This window comes from Oryctolagus cuniculus, chromosome 19, assembly GCF_964237555.1.
Source record: "Oryctolagus cuniculus chromosome 19, mOryCun1.1, whole genome shotgun sequence".
Taxonomy (NCBI): domain Eukaryota; kingdom Metazoa; phylum Chordata; class Mammalia; order Lagomorpha; family Leporidae; genus Oryctolagus; species Oryctolagus cuniculus.
The window spans coordinates 49,674,831-49,701,482 of NC_091450.1; the positions used below are offsets into that span (position 1 = coordinate 49,674,831).

The window sequence follows — 26,652 nt, forward strand, 5'->3', positions numbered from 1 at the left end:
TGTGAGAGCACTCATGCCATTGTGGCCAGAGAGTGGCGTCCGCGGGGCCAGCAGGTGGTCAGTGTCCCTTGGAGTGAGAGGTTCAGATGGAGGAGTGGGGTGGGTGTGGTGGTGCAGCAGGTGAAGCCGCCGCTTGGGCTGCTCCCATTCCACATTCAAGCACCTGCCTCAAGTCCTGGCTGCTGCTTTTCCCATCCAGCTGCCAGCTAACGCGTTCTGGGAGGCAGGAGATGACGACTCACATACTTGGGCCCCTGCCACCCACGTGGGAGACCCAGATGGAGTTCCTGGCTCCTGGCTTTAGCCTGGCCCAGGTCTGGCTGTTGTGGGCATTTGAGGAGTGAACCAACAGATGGAAGATTTCTCTCTCTCTCTCTCTCTCTCTCTCTCTTCCTCTCTCTGTGTCAGTCTGTCTTTCAAATAAATAAACTTGAAAAAAAAAAAAATGGAGGAACAAGACCGTGGATGGCATCGCTGCGGTTTGTGGTACAGTGTCCTGAGCAGGACACAACACCATGTAGACAGTGTTCTGGCCCAGAATGCAAAACCTGACACTGCTGGGGGGGGAAATGCTAGGTGCCCCCGGAATGTGGGCGGGAACATGAGGTGGTGGTGGGGTCTCTGTTCTTTCAGAATGTCAGTGGGGTCGGGCATTTGACACAGCTCATCCAATTTTGCTTGGGACGCCTGCATCCCATAGCATAAATCCTGGGTTTGAGTCCTAGCTCTGCTTCCAGTTCAGCTTCCTGCTAAGGCACACCCCAGGGAGGCAGTAGAGATGGCTCAAGCACATGGATCCCCATCACCCGTGTAGGAACTTGGATTGGGTTCCAGGCTCCTGGCTTCAGCCTGACCCAGCCCCAGCTATGGCGGCCATTTGGGGAGCGAACCAACAGATGAGAGGTCTCTGTCTCTGTCTCACTGCCTTTCAAATAAATAAATAAATACAGAAATGAATTACGGTTCGCTCGGGATGTGATCACGATACTGGTGTAGCACTGAAGGAAGAGCGCCCCCATGTGTGGCTTGTACACACTGCAGCATTTGCACGAGGGATTCTACTGTAGCTGGAATGGACTCAAGTCCCGGTGGGCATGGGGGAGCAAGCGCACATGGAACAGGGTTACACGGGCTGACGGGGACGTGGGCCTCACGGCACCTGCTCTCTGCTTCGGCATGCTTGGAAATTTCCAAAGTAAAAAGGAAACATAGGAAAGGATTGTTTCCGTTTTGTTTCAGGGAGTAGAAGTACTTCCTGTGTAGGCGGGTGTTAAGTTGTCTGCACGGTGTGCAGTGGTTTCTTTGTAGAATGTCCTTTATCTCCTTTTGTTACTTGGTGTTTATTTTCTTTGCAGGGGGCCTCCATTCTTCCACAGGCCACGAAGTAATGGAAATGGAATTACCAATGGAAGGTTAGAAAGAGGAAGCGTCTTCTCTCTCCCTCTCCTGCTCTTGCTTTCTCTCTCTCCTGTTTAGATTTTCCAGTTTCTTGCAGTGGACCCTGTATTCTGTTACATACACATGTTTGAAATAAAGAACAAGACTTCGGGCACGCCTGCCTTCTAAGGAAACCAGTTGAGGTCTTGTCCTAAGAGTCAACATCATAGACCTCTTCTTCTTTTTTTTTTTTTTTTTTTAAGATTTATTTATTTATTTGAAAGTCAGAGTTACACAGAGAGAGAAGGAGAGAGAGAAAAAGAGAGAGAGAGAGAGAGAGAGAAAGGAAGGAAGGGAGGGAGGAAGGGAGGGAGGGAGAGAGAGAGAAAGAGAGAAATGTCTTTCATTCGCTGGTTCACTTCCCAATTGACCGCAACAGCCGGAGCTGCACTGATCTGAAGCCAGGAGCCAGGAACCTCTTATGGGTCTCCCACACAGGTGCAGGGGCCCAAGGACTTGGGCCATCTTCTACTGCTTCCCAGGCCACAGCAGAGAGCTGGATAGGAAGAGGAGCGGCCAGGACCCAAACTGGTTGCCCATATGGTTTGCCGGCACTGCAGGCAGAGGCTTAACCTATTACACCACAGCGCTGGCCCCTGAACCTGAACTCTTAAAGGGATTGATGTATGTCTAAAATCAGATTCATAAACGACCTTCCCTCTGCACACCCAGAGCCAGTTCATGGGTGGGATAATGTTGCATTTAGGAGCTTCATCCGTCTGAGACGGTGACAAGTGCGGGACCAGACCCCGTGGGGATTTCCCCCCCTAGTGCAGGCCGCTGGTCGGTGGTCATTTTCAGCTGTTGTTCCGATTGGCAGTGGGGTGGGGTCTGATGCACTTTATTGTGAAATGTGACTCTAGCAGCCCCTGGAGCGACTGCATTGACCTTTATTTTTCTCATCAACTCTCACATTAATGTGATATTGATACAAAGAACAGATCCAATGTAGTACCTAGATACCAGTCTAAGAATATAGGCCGGCGCCGTGGTTCACTAGGCTAATCCTCCGCCTTGCAGCGCCGGCATACCGGGTTCTAGTCCTGGTCGGGGTGCCGGATTCTGTCCTGGTTGCCCCTCTGCCAGGCCAGCTCTCTGCTGTGGCCAGGGAGGGCAGTGGAGGATGGCCCAAGTGCTTGGGCCCTGCACCCCATGGGAGACCAGGAGAAGCACCTGGCTCCTGCCTTCAGATCAGCGCGGTGCGCCGGCCGCGGCGGCCATTGGAGGGTGAACCAACAGCAAAGGAAGACCTTTCTCTCTCTGTCTCTCTCTCTCACTGTCCACTCTGCCTGTCAAAAAAAAAAAAAAAAATTCCCTGCATCCAACGCTGCTGTCCCACCTGCTTCAGTCCTAGCCCTGGAGCGAACACCTTCCTCCTTTTCCTTAGTGAGAGCCAAGCTCCGCCATGCCTGGAACCATCAGTTCCATGGTTGTGGTTCTTGTCTGCACTTGATCTTAGCCAAAAGGCCGGGAAGCGATGTGGTTCTTGTCTGAATTCGCGGAGAGCTGTTTGTTCCAGTGACGACTCCGCCCCAGGGATGTGAAAGTGAACAGGCCGAAGGTGTGAGGACTTATCTGGGGGCTCTATCCAGTCACGGTGAGACTTTTCCCAGAGGGCAGATTCTTGCAGCCTGGCTGGGCACCATGCACCAGGATGCGTAGACCTGCGTGGGACAGGAGCCATGGGACCACGCCCTGCCCAGTCCTTGCTAAGAGCACATTTCTATGCTGTTTGCTGTATTCACGTGGTTAGGAATCAGGGAATCAGATCGTCAGAATTTTTTCCCCCTTGTTTAAAGATTTACTTATTTGAAAGGCAGAGTGACAGAGAGAGAGAGAGAGAGAGAGAGAGAGAGATCTTCCATCAGTGGCTGGTTCACTCCCCAAATGGCCCCAGTGGCCAGGGCTGGGCCAAGCTGAAGTCAGGAGCCTGAAACTCCATCTGGGTCTCCCATGTGGGTGCAGGGGCCCAAGCACTTGGGCCGTTTTCCACTGCCTTCCCAGGCGCATTAGCAGGGAGCTGGGTCACAGCAGGTGGCTTAACCCGCTGCACCCCAACACCTGCCCCCGGACTTTGTGCAGAACAAGGGCAGCAACTCCATTTCGCCCCCAGCCCCCAGCCCCAGCTCCCGGCAGCCAGCAGTCTTCAGGTTTCTGTGCATTTGGGTGGCTGTAGGTAGCTCGCTCGTGTGGGTGGAATTGGGCAGTGTTTGTCATTGTGACCGTCTGATGTCACTCAGCATAAAGTCCTCAAGGTTCATCCACGGGCAGCAGGGAATGCGATTCTTCTGTTTGCTTATTGCTGTGTTTTGTTTCTTCTTCCTCATCTGCATCTCCCAGCCGCTCTGGGCCCCTGCGCTGATGTGGGAGACCCAGGTGAAGTTCCATACTTCTGGTTAGCCTGGCCCAGCCCTGGCCATCACGGCCACTTGTGGAAGTGAACCAGTGGATGGAAGAGTCTCGTCTCTCTCTCTTACTTTCCCTTTCAAATAAATAAATCTTTTTAAAGTGAGTTAATCTCTCTCCAAGTAGGACTTTTTAAAAGATATTTGGTGATTTTTGTTTCACTTTTATTTATTTTCATTTATTTAGGGGAGAGAGAGGGAGATTTCCATCTGCTGGTTCACTCCCCAAATGCCCACAACAGCCAGGGCTGGACCAAGCTGAAGCTAGGAGCCTGGAACTTAATCCAGGTCTCCCATGTGGTATCAGGGACCCAAGCATTCGAACCATCACCTGCTGCCTCCCAGGGTGTGCATTAGCCAGGAGCTGGAATCAGGACAAGAGCTAGAAGTCAAACCTGGGCACTCCGATACCGGATGTGGACCTCCCAGGTGGTGCCTTAAACCATTACACCAGATGTCCACCTTGTACACTATGTAAAAGGCCAAGATATGCTCCTTTGCTGGGGGTGGGGGCAGCAAGCTGTGGGTATATGAAGAGAATACTTAATAATGGAGGTTGGCTGGTGCCATGGCTCACTAGGCTAATCCTCCGCCTGAGGCATCAGCACCCTGGGTTCTAGTCCCAGTCGGGGCGCCGGTTCTGTCCTGGTTACTCCTCTTCCAGTCCAGCTCTCTGCTGTGGCCCGGGAGGGCAGTGGAGGATGGCCCAAGTGCTTGGGCCCTGCACCCGCATAGGAGACCAGGAGAAGCACCTGGCTCCTGCCTTCGGATCGGTGTGGCGCGCCAGCTGCAGCGCACCAGCCATAGCAGCCATTTGGGGGGGGGGGGGTGAACCAACGGAAGGAAGACCTTTCTCTCTGTCTCTCTCATTGTCTAATTCTGCCTGTCCAAAAAATAATAATAATAATAATGGAGGTCATTTTAGAAATTTTTTTTTTCAAGATTCTACTCAGCCGGTCCCTCCAGAAAGAAACAAGGACCCCGAAGCGGACATGAAAATGGAAGGTCAGTGGCCTGGTCACAGTCACTTGGATCCTTTCTCAGAGCATTGTCGTGGGCAGGAGGCGTGCGGTGGGTCTTGGTGCGTGCTACCGAGTCCAGCAGCCCCACTGCTAGGACCCAGTGCTCGGGGCATGGCAGGCAACGCGGGTACACCATGCGAGCTTGCACTGGTCCCAGAAGGTCCACACTTCTCGGTACAAGGGAGGAAAGACGGAAGGGGGTGGATCAGCTGGGTGGTTTGCACAACTGCGTGGACCTGATTCCTCAATCGTGGTAAAGCCAATTGAGTTGATTGCAAATTCTTCAGGGACCACACAGTCCCCGTGGGTCCCTGTCCACCAGTGGCGATTCATAATAATTTATTTATTTATTTGGAAGATAGACAGAGGCCTCCCACCTACTGGTTCACTCCTCAAATTCCTGCAACTGCCAGGGCCGAGCCAAGCCCAAGGCAGGAGCCTGAACTCCATCCAGGTCTCCTCTGTGGATGGCCAGGGCCCAAGCACTTGAGCCATCATCTCCCAGCATGCACGCTGGCAGGAAGATGGAGCTATGGACACAGCCAGGGCTTAATGCCAGGGAGTCCGATGCAGGATGTGGGAGTCCCAAACAGCGTCTTAACTCCCTTGCTAAACGCTCATACCTGGTTTTATTATTTTTGAGAAATTTCTTATTGTCGTCAGCACTTTAAACCTCTCGGCTGCTGACTTGTCAAAGCAATGCTGGCTGTGGCTCCTGCACGCCCCTGACGGCATCACCACCCCTTGGAGCTGTCCCTGCAAAGGTGCCAGCGGTCACGGGTCTCTCTTCAAAAGTTTTTTTGTTGCTGTTTTCCACAAAATCCAACATGTCCTTGAAAAATGTGGCCTCTGGTTCTATCCTTGGGGTCTGCGCTGCTCTTCCTGTGGCCCCACACCCTCATTCCTGTTGCACGGTAAACACCCATGACCTTGAACTACATCCAGCTCACTCCTGACAGATGGAGGAGTTCCTGTTTAGCCAAAAGCCAAGGCTCACTGCTCCAGAGCAGGGAACGCGGGGTTCGGGTTCACAGGTACTGCCCGCCCGCTGTTGGTTGATTGGCAGTTGTTGGCACCTGTCCCACCCAGACGTGCTGCCTGTTCTACCACCTGGTTCTGCACTCGCTCATGGGCTACATGGAGTCATGTTCAGCCTCCCCTGAGTTTCCAATCATAGAGATCCCACCTTCTGTTTCCTGTTACCTCTTGGCCTGCAGACCCAAAACATCGAGCCCCACAGGAACAAACGCAAAGCAAAGTGCGAGACCACAGCTGACTTCGTTGCGAGATGTTGGACTTGGATTCGGCTGAATTTATGTGGCACGGTCAACATGGCCATAATGCTTGCAGCTACCTTGTACTGCAAGATTTTCTGTTGATTAATAGGATGTTGTGTCTTTTGATTTTAATATGGGGTGGTGGTGTTTTTTTTTAAACAGATTTTTTAAAGTGTATTTATTTATTTGAAAGGCAGAGTTGGGAGAGAGAGAGAGAGAGAGAGAGAGAGGTCTTCCATCTGCTGGTTCACTCCCCAAATGGCTGCAACAGCCAGGGCTGGGCCAGGCCAAAGCCTGGAGCCTAGAGCTTCATCCTGTTCTCCCACGTGGGTGCAGGGGTCCGAGCCCTTGGGCCGTCTTCTGCAGCTTTCCCAGGCGCATTAGCAAGGAGCTAGTTGGGAAGTGTAACAGCCGGGACTCAGACCCCTGCCACACATGTGGGAGACCAGGATAGAGTTCCTGGCTCCTGGCTTCAGCCTGGCCCAGCCCTGGCTGTCCCAGATATTTTGGGGAGTGAACCAGCAAATGGAAGATCTATCTCTCTGTCACTCTGCCTTTCAAAGAAATAAATTGTTTTAAGAAAAAAAAAAGGCTATGTTATTCAAAACACTTACAAACTAGTATGTCCTATGTGTTTGGTTTGCCATCTGCACACTTATGTAAGACCACGTCCAACCATTAGAACAGCCCCTCCTTATCCACGGGGCGTAGGTCCCAGGACCCCCAGCGGGCGCCAGAAACCACAGAGTGCTTCCTGTATGTCCATGCCCGTGATATAGTCCCATTTATACACTAGGCACAGAGGCTAACAGCCGTGCCTCATGAGAAAACAGAGCGACTATAGTCTCTCCCTCTAGATACGCTTGCCCTTCTTGTGATGACGTGGGAGGGCACAGGTGCACGGCGTGGCACCAGCTCCTCCCCCAGGGCTGCTGGAACACAAGCCCTTCCCCGGCGCCCCCCCCCCCCCATAGCTGAGATCCCACTGCACACCAACGGGGCGGGGCGTCTGTGCAGATCCACCAAAGGGGTGGTTCCCCTCCAGGGAGGCTTGCAGTCTCACTGTCTCAGAGCCACACATGCTCTAAAACTGAGTTGTTTTCTTTCTGGAACTTTCCACACAACAGTTTCAGACCACAGGCAACCGAGACCGTGAAAAGCAAAATCCTGGATAAAAGGGTGCTACTCTATGCACGTGGGGACCTCTCTCTGTCCTGCCTTTTAAATAAATGTTGGAACATTTAAAAAAATTTTTTTAAGATTTATTTATTTGAAAGAGTTAGAGAGAGAGAGAGAGAGAGAGAGGTCTTCCATCCATTGGTTCACTCCCCAGATGACCACAATGTTCGGAGCTGCGCCAATCCGAAGCCAGGAGCCAGGAGCTTCTTCTGGGTCTCCCACACGGGTGCAGGAGCCCAAGGACTGGGCCATCTTCCACTGCTTTCCCAGGCCACAGCAGAGAGCCAGATCAGAAATGGAGCAGCCGGGACTAGAACCGGCGCCCACATGGGATGCTGGCACTGCAGGCCAGGGCGTTAACCCACTGCGCCACAGCGCTGGCCCCTAATTTTTTTTTCTTTTAATACAGTCTGGGCTTCTAATCAGGGTGACATTTGACCTGTTTAGAGGTGAGTCGGCCTCGTGTTCTGTGACTTCTGACCCCTGCGCTCTCGTCTCATCTCTGCTTTGTTTTCTGCAGACACACACTCATCCAGCATTGGAAATTCCGCAGCAGGCGTGGAAGAGCTGAACATTGTTCAGGTCCCTGTCCCAGGTATGGACGCTCCATGTGGCTTTGTCGTAATAGGTCCCTGTCCCAGCTATGGACGCTCCATGTGGCTTTGTCGTAATAGGTCCCTGTCCCAGCTATGGACGCTCCATGTGGCTTTGTCGTAATAGGTCCCTGTCCCAGCTATGGACGCTCCATGTGGCTTTGTCATAATAGGTCTCTGTCCCAGGTATGGATGCTCCGTGCGGCTTTGTCGTAATTCGTGACGTTGCAGAGCCCAGAGTACACACTTTCCCTTCTGACCGAAGCGTTTCACGACATGGCGCTGGCTTTTGCCTCGTCCGTCCTGACAACAAGGGGAGAGCAATGCAAAAACACAAAACAGCCTGCAGCTTGCCGTGCACTAAATATCCCACTACTGTCGGGCGCCGTTCGTCAGATAGACTGCTTCTCCTGGCCACATGAGAGCGTCTGTCTGGGAGATTCCTGCGGCCAGAGAATTGGGACTGTGGCCACGGGGTGAAGTTCATTTGCTGCCCGTCGTGAAGTACTCTCCTTTTCCACCTGTGTGAGTGTGAAAACACATCTGGAAAGACGGGAAAGAATCCAGGCACAGAGACGGTCAGGGAAGGAAGCAGAGCTAAGGGCGGGAGAGAGGCGAGAGACGTTTCCACACGGTGCTTTATGCCTGTGGGGGTTGGAGCCATGTGTTTGCTTCAGCTATTCAAGATCCAATAGAGGCCAGCGCCACGGCTCAGTAGGCTAATCCTCCACCTTGTGGCGTTGGCACACCAGGTTCTAGCCCCGGTAGGGGTGCCGGATTCTGTCCCGGTTGCCCCTCTTCCAGGCCAGCTCTCTGCTGTGGCCCGGGAGTGCAGTGGAGGATGGCCCAAGTCCTTGGGCCCTGCACCCCATGGGAGACCAGGAGAAGCACCTGGCTCCTGCCTTCAGATCAGCGCGGTGCGCCGGCCGCAGCGCTCCAGCCGCGGTGGCCATTGGAGGGTGAACCAACGGCAAAGGAAGACCTTTCTCTCTGTCTCTCTCACTGTCCACTCTGCCTGTTAAAAAAAAAAAAAAATCCAATAGAATCAGATTTCTTCAAGTGCTGGAAACTATCCCCACCTAACTCATTTCCTTTACTTGTCGTATTGCATGGGCTAAGATTCCTACCGTGGTGCCGTGGACATCCTTATGTTGCGGGATCTTGAAAAACATTCCGGCCGGCGCCGCGGCTCACTAGGCTAATTCTCCGCCTAGCGGGGCTGGCACACCGGGTTCTAGTCCCGGTCGGGGCGCCGGATTCTGTCCCGGTTGCCCCTCTTCCAGGCCAGCTCTCTGCTGTGGCCAGGGAGTGCAGTGGAGGATGGCCCAGGTGCTTGGGCCCTGCACCCCATGGGAGACCAGGAGAAGTACCTGGCTCCTGGCTCCTGCCATCGGATCAGCGCGGTGCGCCGGCCGCAGCGCACCGGCCGCGGCGGCCATTAGAGGGTGAACCAACGGCAAAGGAAGACCTTTCTCTCTGTCTCTCTCACTATCCACTCTGCCTGTCAAAAAAATAAAAAAAATAAAAAAAAAAAAACATTCCCTAAGGTGGTGTGAAGTGTGCTTGTCTGGCGTCATCATTTGGAAAATTCTCTGTCATGTACAATGGCTTCCACTTGGCAAATTTCCAAAACACTTCATTGTTAGGCTGGCGCCGCGGCTCACTAGGCTAATCCTCCACCTATCGGCGCCGGCACACCGGGTTCTAGTCCCGGTCGGGGTGCCGGATTCTGTCCCGGCTGCCCCTCTTCCAGGCCAGCTCTCTGCTGTGGCCCAGGAAGGCAGTGGAGGATGGCCCAAGTGCTTGGGCCCTGCACCTCATGGGAGACCAGGAGAAGCACGTGGCTCCTGCCATCAGATCAGCGCGGTACGCCGGCCGCAGCGCGCTGGCCACAGCGGCCATCGGAGGGTGAACTAACAGCAAAGGAAGACCTTTCTCTCTGTCTTTCTCTCTCTCACTGTCCACTCTGCCTGTCAAAAAAAAATAATAAAATAAAATAAAAAATAAAAAATAAATAAAATAAAAACACTTCATTGTTGCTCAGAGCAAACTGAATGAGAAGCCGGGTAAGCTACCTTCCCATTGCTAACGAGCATTTCTTCCAACAGCTTTGGTTTTTTGTTTGTTTGTTTGTTTGTTTGGTGGGGGCCGGGGGCACATTAATAATCCTGGTTTGTTTATTTGTTTCATTATTTTAGACAATGAGAAACAGAGAGTGTCAAGCATCGAAAAGATTAAACAGCTAAGAGAACAAGTCAATGACCTCTTTAGCCGAAAATTTGGTAAGTTTTTGTATTGTCACGTATTCAGAATTTATATACCTGAAATAAAATAAAAAAGATTTATTTATTTGAAAGGTAGAGTTAGAGAGAGAGGGAGAGACAGAGAGAGATTTTCAATCCACTGGTTTACTCCCCAGATGGCCACAACAGCCGGGGCTGGGCTAGGCTAGGCTAGATGGTGGCTTTACCCACGACACAACCTGGCCCTGAAACATTCTTTTAGAAAGAAGTATTTCATAGGGCTGGCGCTGTGGCATAGCAGGTAAAGCCCACCGCCTACAGCACCAGCATCCCCTATGGGCACCGGCTCCATTCCTGGCTGCTCCACTTCCCATCCAGCTCACTGCCAATGCACGTGGGAAAGCAGTGGAAGATGGCCCAAGTGTTTGGACCTCTGCACCCAGATGAAGCTCCTGGGTCCTGGCTTCAGTCTAGCCCAGCCCAGCCATTGCAGCAAATTAGGGAGTGAACCAGCAGATGGAAAAATCAATCTTTCCCTCTTTCTCTCCCCCACCCCTTTTTCTCTCTAACTGTACCTTTCAAATAAAATAAATCTTTAAAAAATACATGTAAGTTTTAAAAAGCACATTTCATTTAAAAATTTTGTTATATTTATTTGAAAGCCAGAGCAAGGGACCAATACACCTCCTATCTGCTGGTGCCCTGCCCAGGTACCCAATCCAGCCAGGGCTGAGCCAGGCCAAAGCCAGGAGCCAGGAACTCCATCTGTGTCTCCCTGGTGGATGTCAAGGACCCAATACCTGAGCCGTCAATGGCTGCCTCCCAGGAGCGGGGCCAGGATTCAAACCCAGGCACTCGGGGGTGCAGGTGGGTGCCCCGAGCTGCATCTTCAGTACCACCCCAGTCATGATCAACATTAGTGTACACTTTTACTAAATAGATTTTACATGGAAGCACTAATAATAATAATAACAACAACAATAATAGCTGTCTTAGACTTATTAAGTTCTTATCTTGGATGAGTATTATTTTTTGTGCCCGGTGTGTGGCTCAATCATTTAATCCTCACAAAAGCCTTCCAGGATGATATTATGGTCATTTCTACCAGGGTCCTTCACAAAGCGTGTGGATAAATGGAATTAAAAGTAACTGTATTGGGGCCGACGCTGTGGTGTAGCAGGTAAAGCTGCCACCTATGGCGCTGGCATCCCGTGTGGGCACTGGCGAGTCCTGGCTGCTCCTCTTCCAATCCAGCTCTCTGCTGTGGCCTGGGAAAGCAGTGGAAGATTGCCCAAGTGCTTGGGCCCCTGCATCCATGTGGGAGACCCGGAAGAAGCTCCTGGCTCCTGGCTTCAGATCAGCCCAGCTCTGTCTGTTTTTGCCATTTGGAGAGTGTATCAGCTGACAGAAGCGCCCCCACCCCTCTCTCTTTCCCTCCCTGCTTCCCCCCCTCCCCATAATTCTGCCTTTCAAATAAATCTTTTTTTTTTAAATTAGTTTATTTTGGTGCAGAGATTTTCGAAATCCACACATAGATTTTTTTTTTTTTTTTTGACAGGCAGAGTGGACAGTGAGAGAGAGAGACAGAGAGAAAGGTCTTCCTTTGCCGTTGGTTCACCCTCCAATGGCCGCCGCGGCCGGCGCGCTGCGCTGATCCGATGGCAGGAGCCAGGAGCCAGGTGCTTTTCCTGGTCTCCCATGGGGTGCAGGGCCCAAGCACTTGGGCCATCCTCCACTGTACTCCCTGGCCACAGCAGAGGGCTGGCCTGGAAGAGGGGCAACCGGGACAGAATCCGGCACCCCAACCGGGACTAGAACCTGGTGTGCCAGCGCCGCTAGGCGGAGGATTAGCCTAGTGAGCCGCGGCGCCGGCCCAACACATAGATTTTTCATAATGCACATTTCCATGAACTTGCCTCTGCATGGATTTCCAACATAGTTTGCACCAAAATAAAGCTACCTTCTGATTCCATTCTCCATGAGCTTTCTGAAAAGTCTGGTACCTCATGGATGGAGACACTGGTGCCTGCTTGACTCGCACCAGTGTCAAGTCTGTCATGGGACGGCTGAGAGTGGAGTAATAACAGGAGGTCCCCAGGGTTGTCATGGCCCGTGAGCGATTTTAAAATCTTGGTGTCAGAGATGAGTTGTGCGGCAGGTGTTTGGGACAACCACCAAGGTGCTGGCTGAGTTACCCGCATCCCATACCCGAGTGCCTGGGTTCTGATTCCACCCTGGGAGGCAGCAGGTGTTTGGGAATCTCCCTGCCACCCACGTGGGAGACCCAGATGGAGCTCCTGGCCCTAGCTGTTGTAGGCATCTGGGAAGCGAACCTGCACATGGGAGACCCTCTCTGTGTCTGTCTGTATCTCTGCCTCTCAAATAAACGCAACAGCTTCAGAAAGACCAGGTGTGGCTTGGGGCAACCAGGTGAGAAACTCCGCCGCATGTCTCGTCACAGGTGAAGCGATCGGCGTGGATTTCCCCGTGAAGGTCCCCTACAGGAAGATCACCTTCAACCCTGGCTGCGTGGTGATTGACGGCATGCCCCCGGGGGTGGTGTTCAAAGCCCCCGGCTACCTGGAGATCAGCTCCATGCGGAGGATCTTGGATGCCGCCGAGTTCATCAAGTTCACGGTCATCAGGTGAGTGAGCGGCCCCCGCTCAGCCAGGAGAACCAAGCCGGTTGGCTCAGGGCAGCTTGCCCCAGCAGGTGTCCCCCGCCCCCTGCCCGGGTCCCTGCAGTCCCACTCACTGTAGCGCCCCCTGCTGCTGAGCGTGGGTCCCTGCTCCGTTCCGTGGTGCCCGCTGCACCCGGCACAGAGGTGCCACTCAGCACCTAGCGCTGTACTCACCGATGTCTCTCTCCCTGCAGGCCGCTGCCTGGACTTGAACTGAGTAACGGTGAGTGTCGCATGCAGAGAGAGCCCCCCCACCCCGCCAGCCCCCGCAGCACCATCCCCAGCCCCGCAGGGGTCTCACTTCTGGAGCCGGGGAGCAAAGTGCGCATGCGGCCCTCTGTCTGAACTTGACCTTCTCCCGCGTGTTAGGAAGCTGTTGCTCCATCGCCTGTACAAGGCTCACACGATAGTCTGATGACGCTGGCAGCCACCGCATAGCCACAGTCACGGTGTATGAGTTTGGTCGATGGTGCCTGCCTGGCCACCCAGCGCACACGGCACCCTCAACTGTGACCTCACCTCTTCTCCCTGCACCTGCCCTACCACACCCCCAGCCGGTTCTTTTCACTGTATTTTCTGGGAGAGGCAAAGAGAGAAAGCTCACTTCCACTTGTTCATCCCAGGTGCCTGCAAAGACTAGGGGGTAGGCCAAAGCCAAAGCTGGGAGCCGGGAACTCGACCCTGATCTCCCACTGGGGAACAGGGACCCAAGAACCTGAGCTGTCCTCTGCCACTTCCCAGGGTGCGCATTGGCAGGAAGCTGGAGGTAGAGCCACAGCCTGGCCCTCTGGTACGGGATGTGGGTGTCTAGGCCAAATGCCCGAGCCGACTCCCCCAGCTGCGGCTCCCAGCAGCCCTGCAGTGCTGGGGTTGAGCTGTTCAGGGGCTGAGCACCCTGCTTGTTAAGAGTTCTCAACGTCCAAACCCAACACGGCCCTTACAAGGGGGCAGGTGCTCTCGAGGGCGGGTGAGACCGGCGGATGCGGCCATGCCCGCTGGAGTTTGAGCCACCGGGGAGCCTCCTACTTGACAGTTTGAAGGCCAAAGCGTTGTTTTGCCATGCTCAGTCCTTATCTGCCCGTGCAATGACCGGTTTTGGTATTTAGTGCTTTTATGGAGGCGCCCTTTCCACAGCATCAAACCCACTCGAGTCGCGTGTGCAGCTCAGCGTTGGTTGCCAGCTCGGTTTCAGCCTTGCACAACTGCCCCCCACCCCGGTCTTACAGCATTGGAGGAGGAGGAAGCCTCCTACCCACTGTCAGTCACTTCCCGTTCCCGCCCCTGTCTCCTGGCAACCACCTGTTGACGTTCTGTCTCCAGATTCCCCTGCGTTTTCTGAAGTCCCCTTCTATATCTGTGTATCTTGTTTACCCGCATGCTTCTTTAAATTTGAAACATCGGCACGGTGCAATCTTGAACTCACTCAGCTGCCCCCCAACCCCACCCCACCCCCGGTGTGCCACGCCCCCTCCCGATTGCCACGCCCCTCCCAGCCCAGCTGCCGCACCCCTTCCCAGCCACACCTCCTCCCTCGTTTAGCCACGCCTCTCCTCGCCCAGCCCATTCAGGGCGCTCCCTAGCCACGCCCCTCTCCGCCCAAAGCCACACCCCTCCGTAGCCACACCCACCGCGCCTTGCCACGCCCCACCCTGCAGCCCCCTGGATTTCGCTCCCCGGGCCTTCGCTGCTGAGCTGTGTGTCCTCACCGCCGTGTCTCTCTCCCAAGTGGGGAAGCGGAAGATCGACCAGGAGGGCCGCGTGTTCCAGGAGAAGTGGGAGCGGGCGTACTTCTTCGTGGAGGTGCAGAACATGCCCACGTGTCTGATCTGCAAGCAGAGCATGTCTGTGTCCAAGGAGTACAACCTGCGGCGCCACTACCAAACCAACCACAGCGAGCTCTACGACCAGTACACGGAGCAGACGCGCGACGCCAAGCTGCGGGAGCTCAAAAGGGGGCTGCGCCGGGGGCTGCGCCAGTACCTGCTGGGGGCGCCCGAGGCCGCGGGGCCAGCCGGGGCCGGGGCCGGGGGCGGGGCCGGCGGGGCGGGGGTGCCACCAGCGCCGCCTGCCGAGGACGTAGCTGGCGGCCTGTGGGAGAAGCTGCGGGAGAAGATCCGGGCGTCCGTGGCCTACTCGATCGCCATCGACGAGATCACGGACATCAACAACACCCCGCAGGTGGCCCTGTTCATCCGCGGCGTGGACGAGAACCTGGAGGCCTCGGAGGAGCTGCTGGACACGGTGCCCGTGACCGGCAGCAGGTCGGCGCAGGAGACATTCGTGCGCGTGGAGAAGAGCCTGAAGAAGTTCAACATCGACTGGTCCAAACTGGTGAGCGTGGCGTCCACGGGCACGCCGGCCATGGTGGACGCCAGCGACGGGCTGGTCACCAAGCTGCGGTCCAAGGTGGCCGCGAGCCGTGGAGGGGGCTCGGAGCTGAAGTCGGTGTGTTGCATCATTCACCCGGAGTCGCTGTGCGCCCGCAAGCTGCAGATGGACCACGTCATGGAGGTGGTGGTGAGCTCAGTGAACTGGATCTGCTCGCGGGGCCTGAACCACGGCGCCTTCAGCACCCTGCTCTACGAGCTGGACAGCCAGTACGGCAGCCTCCTCTACTACACCGGCATCAAGTGGCTCAGCCGCGGGCTGGTGCTCAAGCGGTTCTTCGAGTCCCTGGAAGACATCGACTCCTTCATGTCGTCCCGCGGCAAGCCGCTGCCCCAGCTGAGCTCGGGGGACTGGATCAGAGACCTGGCCTTCCTGGTGGACGTGACCACGCACCTCAACACGCTGAGCCTGGCCCTGCAGGGCCACTCGCAGCTCGTCACGCAGATGTACGACCTCATCCGGGCCTTCCTGGCCAAGCTGTGCCTGTGGGAGACGCACCTGGCCCGGAACAACCTGGCCCACTTCCCCACGCTGAAGTCAGTGTCCAGGAGCGAGCGTGACGGGCTGAGCTACCTGCCCAAGATCGCCGAGCTGAAGGCGGAGTTCCAGAGCCGGCTGGCCGACTTCCAGCAGTGCGAGAGCGAGCTGGCCCTGTTCCGCGCGCCCTTCTCGGTGACGGTGGACTGCGTGCGGGAGGACCTGCAGCTGGAGGTCATCGACCTGCAGTGCAACACCCTGCTCAAGGCCAAGTACGACAAGGTGGGGGTGCCCGAGTTCTACAGGCACCTGTGCAGCAGCTACCCGAGGCTCCGGGCCCACTGCGCCAAGGTCCTCTCCATGTTCGGGAGCACCCACATCTGTGAGCAGCTCTTCGCCATCATGAAACTGAGTAAGACGGAGTACTGCTCCCAGCTCAAGACAGCGCCCTGGGACTCCGTGCTCCACGTGGCCACGTAAGATAGGACGCCCCAGCCCCGCGTGGCGGAACCCTGGGCGTCCGGTCGCAAAAGGAGAAAATCCACTACGAGGTAGCCCCATGCTTATTTGTTGTTGTTGTTGCTTTTTCCCCACTTGGAAATGTCATTATTTGCGGTACCAGGCCTGTCTGTATGATGCGTTATGCCTCCTCTGAGTTCAGTAAAAATCCAGAGAAGTTTAGTTGTTTCTCCGCGAGGTGACAGCCTTGGGCTCAGCCTGTTCCGTTCTTCCGTGTCGTCTGCCTGAGCCCCAGGGGCTTTGGATGTCCAGAAGTGTCAGCAGAGAAACAGACACGTGTGTGTGTGTGTGTGTGTGTGTTCCTTGACAGCTGCATGTGCCCACGTATGCCCCTCCCCTGTTCTCTTGGGGTCCCATGTGCGTTCTAGCGTGTTGCAAGTCTGACCGGAATCGGTTGGCGGTGAGTCACACACATGGTATCCCTGTATTACCTGTCTCCCGCTTTACGGGAAACTGGAAGGAAACCCAGCCTAAAATTAAAAAAAAAAAAAAAAAAAAAAAAAAAAAAAAAAAAAAAAAAAAAAAAAACAAGTAACCTAGGCTACAAAACACAGAGCAAGTGGAGGCCGAGGTTCTCTTTAAAAAAACAAAACCCTTAAGGGACCAACGCTGTGGCGTGGCGGGTTAACGCCCTGGCCTGGGCGCCCGCATCCCATGTGGGCGCCAGTTCAAGACCCGGCTGCTCCACTTCCAATCCAGCTCTCTGTGGTGGCCTGGGAAAGCAGTAGAAGATGGCCCAAGTCCTTGGGTCCCTGCAACCGAGTGGGAGACCTGGAGGAGGCTCCTGGCTTGGGATAGGCGCAGCTCCAGCCATTGCGGCCAATTGGGGAGTGAACCATTGAATGGAAGATCTCTCTCTCTCCCTGCCTCTCCTCTCTCTGTGTAACTCTGACTTTCAAATAAATAAATACAAAACAAAACAAAACATGGGGCCAGTGCTGTGGCGTAGCAGGTAAAGCTGCCACCTGCAGTGCTGGCATCCCATACGGGTGCGCTGGTTCTAGTCCTGGCTGCTCCACTTCTGATCCAGCTCCCACTGTGGCCTGGGAAAGCAGTAGAAGATGACCCAAGTCCTTGGGCCCCTGCACCCGCGTGGGAGACCAGGAAGAGGCTCCTGGCTTCGGATCGGCGTGGCTCCGGCCATCGTGGCCAATTGGGGAGTGAACCAGCGGATGGAAAACCTCTCTCTCTCTCTCTCTCTCTCTCTCTCTCTCTCTCTCTGTAACTCTGACTTTCATATTAAAGAAAAAAGCAGCAACAGCAGCTGGATCAGAAGCGGGGGCAGGGCTGCCAGAACTCCGGCCACCTCCACCGCGGGACCCAGCCACTGATTCCAGATGCAGGCGCCCCCAGCAGCAGCGCCGCCCACGGCACCACAGCGAGCACCCCTCAGCCTCTTGGCGTTATCTTCAGCTTGGAGGAAAAACAACACTCCGAATGATGCTGACATTCTATCTATTTATTTAATGGAAAGGTTGTAACTGCGGTCGTACAAGCAGAGGAGTTGGGGCTGGGGGTCCCATTATTGCCCTGAGCAGTCTGGGAGACCAGCCTTGTGGGTCCTGCACAGCCCCTGCCCCGGATGCACGGCCGGGCCTGCGCCCCAGTAGCTCTGCGTTCCGGTCCAGGCTCCCCAGGGCGGGCACCGATGCCGGAGTCAGCGGCCAGGCTCTGTCCATCGAGGAGTATCGGCTTCCAGGGACACTTTCCCAACTGGAGTGGGGTCTCTGGGAGTGGTCAGAGGACCCCACCACCACCTCACCCAAATACAGCTGGGCCCACCCCGCCCCACGGGCCCATCCTGTCGTGATCTCTCCCCGTGGAGTGGAGTGCGTGCAGGCGGCCCCTGTCCGCATCAGCGGGCAGCGGGGACTGGAGTTCCTCGCGCCCTTGCGAAAGTGCTCTTGCCCAAGGCTGGGCGGCACGCACCGAACTTCTCCCCAGCAATCCCCCAGCCCTCTGTCCTCATTCTGGAAACACCCGCGGGGCGGAGCTCGGGCCGCGCTGCCTTTGCAGAGCTAGGGTCCCGGCGACTGTCCTTGGGCGTCCAGGCCCCGTGCTATGTACAAGCGTATACAGGCAGGGCGCGGCCTCACAGGGTCGACGCCAGCTTCCGCTTGGTGCTCTCGCTGCACCGGTTCAGGATGAGATCGGCGCTGGGCCGCGGGGGCACCGCGGGCTGCGGCTTCGTGCTCTGCGGCCGCGGCTCCTCCTCTGCCGGGAGACCGCACGGCCAGGTCAGAGCCCCGCCCTGACTCCGCCTCCCGCGCTGGCCCCACCCTTTCCTGCCCTGACTCCGCCCCTAGAGTCCATCCCCGGTCCCGCCCTACCCTGCTCTCTAGGGCTCCTACCTGTTCAGGCCCCGCCTCCCCTGGCTCCGCCCCCAGAGCACGCCCCTACTCTCTAGGACTCCCGCCGGCCCTGGCCCCGCCCCAGAGACCGGCCCCGCCCTCGCGGTCACTCACGCAGCGGGCTCCGGGCCCCGCCCTTACCCTGCTCTCTAGGACTCCCACCGCCCAGAGCCCTGCCCGCCCCCGCCCTCGCCGTCACTCACGCCGCGGGCTCCCGGCACCGCCTAACCCTGCTCTGTAGGACTCCCGCAAGCCCAGACCCCGCCTCCCCTGGCCCCGCCCCCTGCCCCGCCCCCGCCGTGACTCACGCAGCGGGCTCCGGGCCCCGCCGTTACCCTGCTCTCTCGACTCCCGCCGGCCCAGGCCCCGCCTCCCCGGCCCCGCCCCCGCCGTCACTCACGCCGCGGGCTCCCGGCGCCGCCTAACCCTGCTCTCTAGGACTCCCACCGCCCAGACCCCGCCCCAGAGCCCTGCCCGGCCCCGCCCCCGGCCCCGCCCCCGCCGTGACTCAAGCCGCGGGCTCCCGGCACCGCCTTACCCTGCTCTCTAGGACTCCCGCCGGCCCAGGCCCCGCCTCCCTGGCCCCGCCCCCTTCCCCGCCCCCGCCGTCACTCACGCAGCGGGCTCTGGGCGCCGCGCTGGCCGGGCGGCAGCAGGCGGCGGCGCTGCTGCAGGTAGCGCACGCTGTTGCGGCGGTAGGTGTCCTGGCTGAGGCGCTTGCGCGCGCGCTGGTGGATGCTGTGCGCGTTGCGGATGGACGACCTGGCCGGGGCGGGACGGGGGAGGCTGTCGTCGAGCCCCTGGCCGAGGCCGCGAGGAGGGGCCCGCCCCTGGACCCCGGCCGGCTCACCTGCGGGGCGGCGCCCCCCGGCTCTTGATCTGGCGCTGGGCCTGGGTCAGGTCCTGCCCCGACTTTTGCAGGAACATGGACGGGAAGTAGCCAGTGACGTCCTCCTTCCTGCAAGAGACGGCCCTGGTGGGCGCCAGATCCCAGCCCCACAGACCTCGCCCCTCTCCCTGGGCCTCTGGCCTTAAAGGGAGACCCGGGCATGATTTTTTTTTTTTTTTTTTTTTTTGGTCATCGTAGGCATTTCTGTTAACTTTCTGAAGACCTCATCAGGCGCTGGCTACTAAGATGGAAACCGAGCCCAGTGGGCTTGCGCGGAGGTGGGGGCGGGGGTCGCTTACCTGACCACCCACCAGCCGTCCAGGAGTTTGTGAATGACCTCTATGGCTTCACCCTGGGCCAGGGACACCTCGTCCTCCTCCACGGCGGTGTAGGCTTTGATGGTGACGTAGGGCTCACCTGGTGCAGGACAGGGGCCCAGGGCATTGGGAGGGTCTGTCCACCCCGTGGGAGCCCGAAATCCCCTTCCTTTCCTCGGGGGTGGGGGACCCAGGCTTCCCCCAGCTGCTGCTCTCTCCGTACCCCTGGGCCCCTCCTGCCTCTCCCCCCACCCTGCCACAGCCTTGGAGGGCAGGGGGCACCTGCGTAGTTGGGCTCTGGGTCCTCTGGCTCGTCAGGACTGTCCAGGGGCTCCAGGAAGGACGCGGGGACCCAGCCACGCTTGGTCTTCATTTGACAGAACCACCAACCTGTGCCAAGTATGCGGGGGGGGGGCGGTAATGAGGGGCAGGGCTTGATGCCTCCCTCGCCTTCGGGGTGGTGGGGACGCCTGGACACAGACACACTTGTCTCCAATACTCAGATTTGGCGATGGCACCTCCACCACGCTGGACACCATGATCATCACCCCTCCACACACACACACACAGGCTCACACATTACAGCTGGGACCCCTTTGCCCAATGAACAGTTTGCACCCCCTGGGGCAAATTTGGGGGGGCAGGTTCAGGGCCCCCGGAGGGACTGAAGCGCCCCCAGTCTTCCCTCACCCACCCCCACGGGTGGGACAAGCCAGAAGAAGGCCAGAGCCTTGGTAGGAAGCTCAGCCCACCTCACTCCCAGCACCAGAGGAACGGGACCCCAAGCGGGGTGGGGAGGGGGCGGGGGCCTGACCACTCTCGTTCTTCTCCACGACGTCCACCACGTCCCCCGTGGCCATGGCCATCTCCGAGGGCGAGTGCTTCTCGTAGTTGGCGATGGCGCGATAGGTCTGCAGAATGATGGGGCCCGTGATGTCTGTGGCAGAGGGCAGGTGGGCGGGGTGAGCGAGTGCAGCGGTGCGGGGGGTCCCCGGGGGCAGGCCCCAGGGACTGCCAGCAGGGCTGTGCACCCAGGGGTTGGGGTGGGACGGGGGGGGGCACCCTGCAAATGAAGGCAGCAAATGCACTGGGCTGTGCGCGCCCCTGGATTCATTGAGCACCTAGTACATTCCAGACTCACGCGGGGGCTGGAAGCAGCCTCTCACAACACCAAGGTGTGTGGGATCTCCTGGGGGCCTCACATGAACACAGACCAGCCCGGATCTGGGCCTGGCACCTGCTAATTCTCACCCTGGCCCTGGGCTTCCCAGCTGCGTCTCAGCTACACCGTGCCTCGGTGTGCCTAGCTGTCCAATTGGGGACCTCAGCACTGCAGTGCCCACTTCCTGATGACCCCATGAACCAGGGCCTGCGCTGGCGCCGTGGCACAGCGAGTAAAGCTGCCGTCTGCTACACCGACATCGCATATGGGCGCCGGTTCGAGTCCCAGCTGCTCCACTTCCCATCCAGCTCTCTGCTGTGGCCTGGGAGAGCGGTAGAAGAAGGCCCTAGTGCTTGGGCTCCTGCACCCACATGGGAGACCTGGAAGAAGCTCCTGGCTCCTGGCTCTGGCCTGGCCCAGCCTTGGCTGTTGCAACCGTTTGGGGAGTGAACCAGCGGATGGAAGACCTCACACTCTCTCTCCCTGTCCCTCTCGCTCTGTAACTCTGCCTTTAGAATAAATAAATGTGCTCCCTAAACGCCAGGGGTTAGGAACAACCGCTGTACAACCAAGACTGGGAACTGCCATGGCCCTGAGCCACTTCTGAAGAACCCTGGCTCCCCATGCCGGCTCAGGGCTCAGGCGTTCGGCCACAAGCCTCTCCGGTCTGTGCTGGGCTCGGCAGTCACGGGGGTGAGGAGCCCCCTCTCACGCCCCAAAGAGCCGACGCCTCCAGCGTTAACCCAGAGCCTCACAGCCCGCCCTCGGCTCCGGGGTGGCCCATGGCCACCTCCCCCAGCCCCGCCCGGCCGCCCCGCCCCTTCCCTGCCACATTGCTCCTCTCCCTCCCCAGCCCCGCCTCCTCATCTGCCTCGTTGCTCCTCCCGCAGCCTTGCCCCCTGCCACATCGCTCCTCCCCCAGCCCAGCCTGCCTTCTTGCTCCTCCCCAGCCCCGCCCCCTCCCTTGCCACGTTGCTCCTCACCTCCCCACGCCCCGCCCCTCTCCTGCCACGTTGCTCCTCCCCCAGCCCCGCCTGGCCACCCTGGCCCCCGCCGTGCCTCCTAGCTCCCCCAGCACCGCCCCCTTCCCCAGACCCGCCCTCCCCTACCTCCTAGCTCCCCCCCAGCCCTGTCGGCCCCGCCCCTGCCTCCTAGCTCCTCCTCAGCCCCGCCCTCACCTGCCTCCTAGCTCCTCCCCAGCCCCGTCCCTTCCCTGCACGTTGCCCCTCCCTAGCCACGCCCCCTCACCTGCCTCCTAGCCCAGCCACAGCCCCACCCCCTCCCTGCCTCCTAGCTCCTCCCCAGCCCCGCCCATGCCTCCTAGCCACTCCCCGGCCCCGCCCCTCACCTGCCACGTTGCTCTTGGCGTCTTTGGACATCAAGTACGTCTCCGGCTTTTTTGCCCTGAGAGAGAGCAGAGCACGCAGCCTGGTCAGCCGCCGGCCCTCCCGGGGGTAGACGCGCGGAAGGACTTACCGCCGAGAGGAGGCAGCGAGTGGACCAACGAGGAGAGGGGGCTCTGGGGAACTACTGGGACCCGGGGGCAGCCGGACCCGGGCCTGCGCCCCGCCCTGCCGGGGAGGTACGAGACCCGCGGCGTCCCCAGGCCGCAGGGCCAGCGCGGCCGCTCCTTGGGGTTGAGTTGGGGTCCCGCCCTTTCAGCCTCGTGCCCGGGGTGGGAGGAGGCGGCCACTCACTGGCTGTCCGCGGGCAGCTTGAGGTCGTCCGGACGCACCTTGAAGAAGTTCAGCAGGTGGGGACAGCGGGAGATCTTGACGGGCAGCGCCATGAGCGCGCCGCAGTACTCGGTGAGCGTGCCCTGGCGGCTCTCGGCCGCCCGCTGCCCGTCGAACCACCTGGGGGCTGGGCGGGGGCGCCCGAGAACCGGTGAGCAACACCCCCCTCCCCCTGCGCGCGCAAGGTCAAGGTCAAGAGAGGGCTGGTGCCTCGGGCAGGTGCTCACCTGGGAGGTGGGGGATGATGCGGCTCTCCGGGTTAATTTCCCCTGCTTCGATGGGGAACATTTCTTTCAACATTTTCTAGACGTAAGAGAAGACCGGAGGAGATATTCCTTAGGACAACCCCTGCGCCCCAGCGGCTGAAGCCTTGGGGTGTCCCGGGTCCCAGCCAACGGCAGGTGCATCACCGTCCTCACATCGCCACCGCCAGGCCACGGCGGGTACTACAGCCTCCCCACCCTCCACCCTGGTCTGTGCTCAGCCCACCAGAATCCTCTCCCGGCTCTGCTCAAAGCCCACCCTGGCCCCCTGGTTCCCTCGGAGTGAAAGGCAACAGCCACACCGTGGTCTACAAGACCACCCCCTCCCTAAGGGGCTGGAGCTGTGGCGCAGCAGGTTAGGCTGCCACCCTGTATGACTGCGGGTTCAAGTCCCAGCTGCTCCACTTCCAATCCAGCTCCCTGCTACTGTGGCTGGGAAAGCAGCAGTAGATGACCCAAGTGCTTGGGCCCGGGAACCCACATGGGAGACCCGGAAGAAGCTCCTGGCTCCTGGCTCTGGCCTGCTCCAGCCTTGGCTGTTGTGGCCATTTGGGGAGTGAACCAGTAGATGCAAGATCTGTCTCTCTCTCTCTTTATAACTCTGCCTTTCAAATAAAGAAATAAATCTTTAAAATATATATAACCTAGTGATGGTAATAAAAGCAAGGAGGCAGTGTGCTGAGGCCACGTATGTGTGTTGCTCGCCAGTGCTGCATGTTTCCCGGCCCACGTGTGTGCGTGTGTGTGTGTGTGTGTGTCCGCACGTGTGCAGTCACTGAAGGTCAGGTATGCAATTAAGGGAGCCTTCAATTTATCACCTTTTATTTCCTTTTAAGAAAAAGCCTTCGATGGGCAGGTGTTTGGAGCAGAGGTTAAACTAGTGCTTGGGATGCCCACATCCCGTATTGGGGTGCTGGGTTCAAGTCCTGGCTGCTCCACTTCTGATCCAGCTCCCTGCTAACTCAAACCCTGGGAGGCAGCAGGCCATGGCCCAAGTGCTTGGGCCCTGCCACCCACGTGGAAAGCCAGATGGAGCTCCCATCTGGCTCTGGCCTTGCCCAGCCCTGTTGAGGTCATTTGGGGGAGTGAACCAGCGGCTATTAAGATCTTCCTGTCGGGCCAGCGCCGCGGCTCACTAGGCACCAGCACACCGGGTTCTAGTCCTGGTCGGGGCGCCGGATTCTGTCCCAGTTGCCCCTCTTCCAGGCCAGCTCTCTGCTGTGGCCCGGGAGTGCAGTGGAGGATGGCCCAAGTGCTTGGGCCCTGCACCCCATGGGAGACCAGGAGAAGTACCTGGCTCCTGGCTTCGGATCAGCGCGATGCGCCGGCCGCGGCGGCCATTGGAGGGTGAACCAACGGCAAAGGAAGACCTTTCTCTCTGTCTCTCTCTCTCACTGTTCACTCTGCCTGTCAAATAAATAAATAAATAAATAATCTTCCTGTCTCCCTGTCACTAGGCCCTTTAAATAAATAAAAAAGTTAGTTTTCCAACATGTTTGGATGCAGGTAAAACGAAGGCGCCTTGGCTGTGGGCTGGGAGGAGTTGGTGTTGGGCGGTGCGCAGGACGGGGCGGGGCCGGGCAGGCGTCCCCGCCCCCGCCGTGGACTCACGTGGAACTCGTAGATCTCGGTGAACCGGCGGTAGATCACCTTCTCGGACAGGTCCTGCCACTTCACCAAGAACATGTACACCTGGGGAGAGGCCCGCACGCGCCCTCGTTCGGCTTCCGCGGCTGCGGTGGGGGCGGGGGCAGCCGGCTGTGGGGCCGCGGGGGCCACAGATAGGGCGCTAACTCCGCGGCCTCAGCACCCCCTTGGCACTCGGGGGCCAAGAAGATGGGCCTCTCAGAGGAATCCGAGGATAAGCGGGAGGAGCAGGGGCGGGGCTCGAGGGTCCCAGGGGTCAAACGGCAAAAAGGCGCCAGCCTATCAGGCCCCAGCCGGATGCTATGGGGCTCCCAGCACTGGCCTGGCCCAGCCCTGGCTGTTGCAGCCATTTGGGGAGTGAACCAGTGGATAGAAGGTCTCTCTCTCTCTCTGTCTCTCTGTCTCTCTGTCTCTCCCTCCTCCTCTGTCACTCTGACTTCTAAATGAAGAAAGGTCTTGGCACCTGGTCTTCACTATTCCACCCATGATGGCAGGCGGGGGACTGGCCGGCCCCTGTGTTGGTGTCGCTCCCCTGGCAGGTCGAAAAGCCCAACATGGGGCCAGCTCTGTGGCACAGCGGGTTAACGCCCTGGCCTGAAGTGCAGGCATCCCATATGGTCACCGGTTCAACTCCTGGCTGCTCCACTTCCGATCCAGCTCTCTGCTATGGCCTGGGAGGGCAGTAGAAGATGGCCCAAGTCCTTGGGCCCCTGCACCCATGTGGGAGACCCAGAAGAAGCTCCTGGCTCCTGGCTTCGGATTGGCACAGCTCCAGCCATTGTGGCCAATTGGGGAGTAAACCATCAGATGGAAGACCTCTCTCTCTCTCTCTGCCTTTCCTCTGTGTAACTCTTTCAAAAAAAAAAAAAAAAAAAAAAAAGCCCACCAGCAGAGCTGCCTGTGCAGGCTTCCCAGGGACACACACAGCTGATCAGGGAGGCCTCCTTGGAGGAAGAGGCCTGGGATCTGTGTTCTGGGCTGCAGAGCGGAAACCAGGCTGGGGCCGGGAGCCGAGAGGGTGAGGCTGGGCAGCGCCTGGGCCAGGCAGTCATCCCAGGGGGAGGCTGTGGTGCCCGGGCTCAGACAGACAGAGCAAGGCCCGAGCCCCCGCCCCTGCCCCCACCGCGTCCTCCCCAGGCTGGGCCCCGGATCCACTCACGTAGTGCTGGCTGGGGACAAAGCGTTTCTCAAAGCCCAGCAGGGCAATGTGGCGGATGAAGGCGTCCCCCATGGCTGGGCAGCGTTTCCAGGGTGCCTGCCGTCCCCGGGCCAGGCCCTAAATACCCCAGAAAGAGGAAGTTCCTTCCGTCCTCATCTGTGCGGGGGATGGGGAGGAAGAAGGGGGCCTGGCCGGCTTTGCTTCTCCTTTTGGTTTCTGGGGGGTGCAGCAGCCATGGGCAGCCACACACAGGTGTGCAGCCACAGCCTGGCTGTGTCCTCTCTGTGGCCTATCAGGCCCCACAGGGACTTTTTCGGGGCGTGGCTTGCCTGTCTCCCAGACTCACCTGCTACTGGCTTCCTCTCTCCAGCCACACTGGCCTCTGCTGTTCCCGGATATGTGGGCAGTTCCTAGCTCAGGGCCTTTGCTTGTGCCGTGCCCACCCTGTTTCTCCCTCCCTCCCTCCCTCCCTACAAGTCTCTCTGCTCAGATGTCACCTCCTCCGAGAAGCCTTCCTTGCTCACTTCACACTGCCTGGTTCCTACCTTGGTTCTCTCCAGCAGCCGAGAGGTGACAGCAACCCTCTTTGTCCCCATCTGCATGCAATGGGCCCCTCCTACACTTTGGTCCTTGACTGTGACATTGGCAAGCACATGGATGCCCCCAGGGGGGTGTGGCTGAGGGCCAGACACTGCGCTGGCGCTGAGACCTGAGTTTGAAACCTCACAGCGGACTGTTTTCCCCTGAGGGAAGAAAACTCTGCAAGGAAAGGGGACTTGGGACAAAGAGAGGACAGAGACTGCAGGCCCAGGGACATCCAGGGGACACCCTGCTCTCTGTATCTCAGGGCAACCTGGTAGCTCAGAGGTCACAAAGCTCCTCCAAGGTCATGGGCGGGCGGCCGCAG

General features: G+C 58.2%; 2 protein-coding genes across 6 annotated transcripts in view; one reads left to right on the forward strand and one right to left on the reverse strand.

The window, feature by feature from the left end:
* Window positions 1–16,405, forward strand: part of LOC100339432 (general transcription factor II-I repeat domain-containing protein 2B) — a 52,915-nt gene extending 36,510 nt beyond the window's left edge. For 4 of the 5 annotated variants that reach the window (XM_070064502.1, XM_070064504.1, XM_070064505.1 and 1 more), the window contains 7 exons: window positions 1,356–1,412; window positions 4,785–4,847; window positions 7,841–7,915; window positions 10,112–10,195; window positions 12,618–12,801; window positions 13,032–13,060; window positions 14,564–16,405. In XM_070064502.1, the coding sequence (XP_069920603.1) occupies window positions 1,356–1,412; window positions 4,785–4,847; window positions 7,841–7,915; window positions 10,112–10,195; window positions 12,618–12,801; window positions 13,032–13,060; window positions 14,564–16,182 (2,111 nt within the window). In that variant the 3' untranslated portion in view covers window positions 16,183–16,405. The remainder of the gene's footprint in view (window positions 1–1,355; window positions 1,413–4,784; window positions 4,848–7,840; window positions 7,916–10,111; window positions 10,196–12,617; window positions 12,802–13,031; window positions 13,061–14,563) is intronic. The other variant, XM_070064503.1, reaches the window with a different exon arrangement.
* A 1,254-nt stretch (window positions 16,406–17,659) lies between these two features.
* NCF1 (neutrophil cytosolic factor 1) lies at window positions 17,660–25,889 on the reverse strand. Its single transcript, NM_001082102.2, is given in 11 exon segments — window positions 17,660–18,435; window positions 19,189–19,334; window positions 19,423–19,530; window positions 19,761–19,878; window positions 20,061–20,168; window positions 20,593–20,715; window positions 22,289–22,344; window positions 22,638–22,803; window positions 22,904–22,979; window positions 24,551–24,631; window positions 25,746–25,889. Coding segments are annotated over 11 exon segments (1,176 nt in total). The 5' UTR covers window positions 25,818–25,889; the 3' UTR covers window positions 17,660–18,313.
* Window positions 25,890–26,652: the final 763 nt, after the last annotated feature.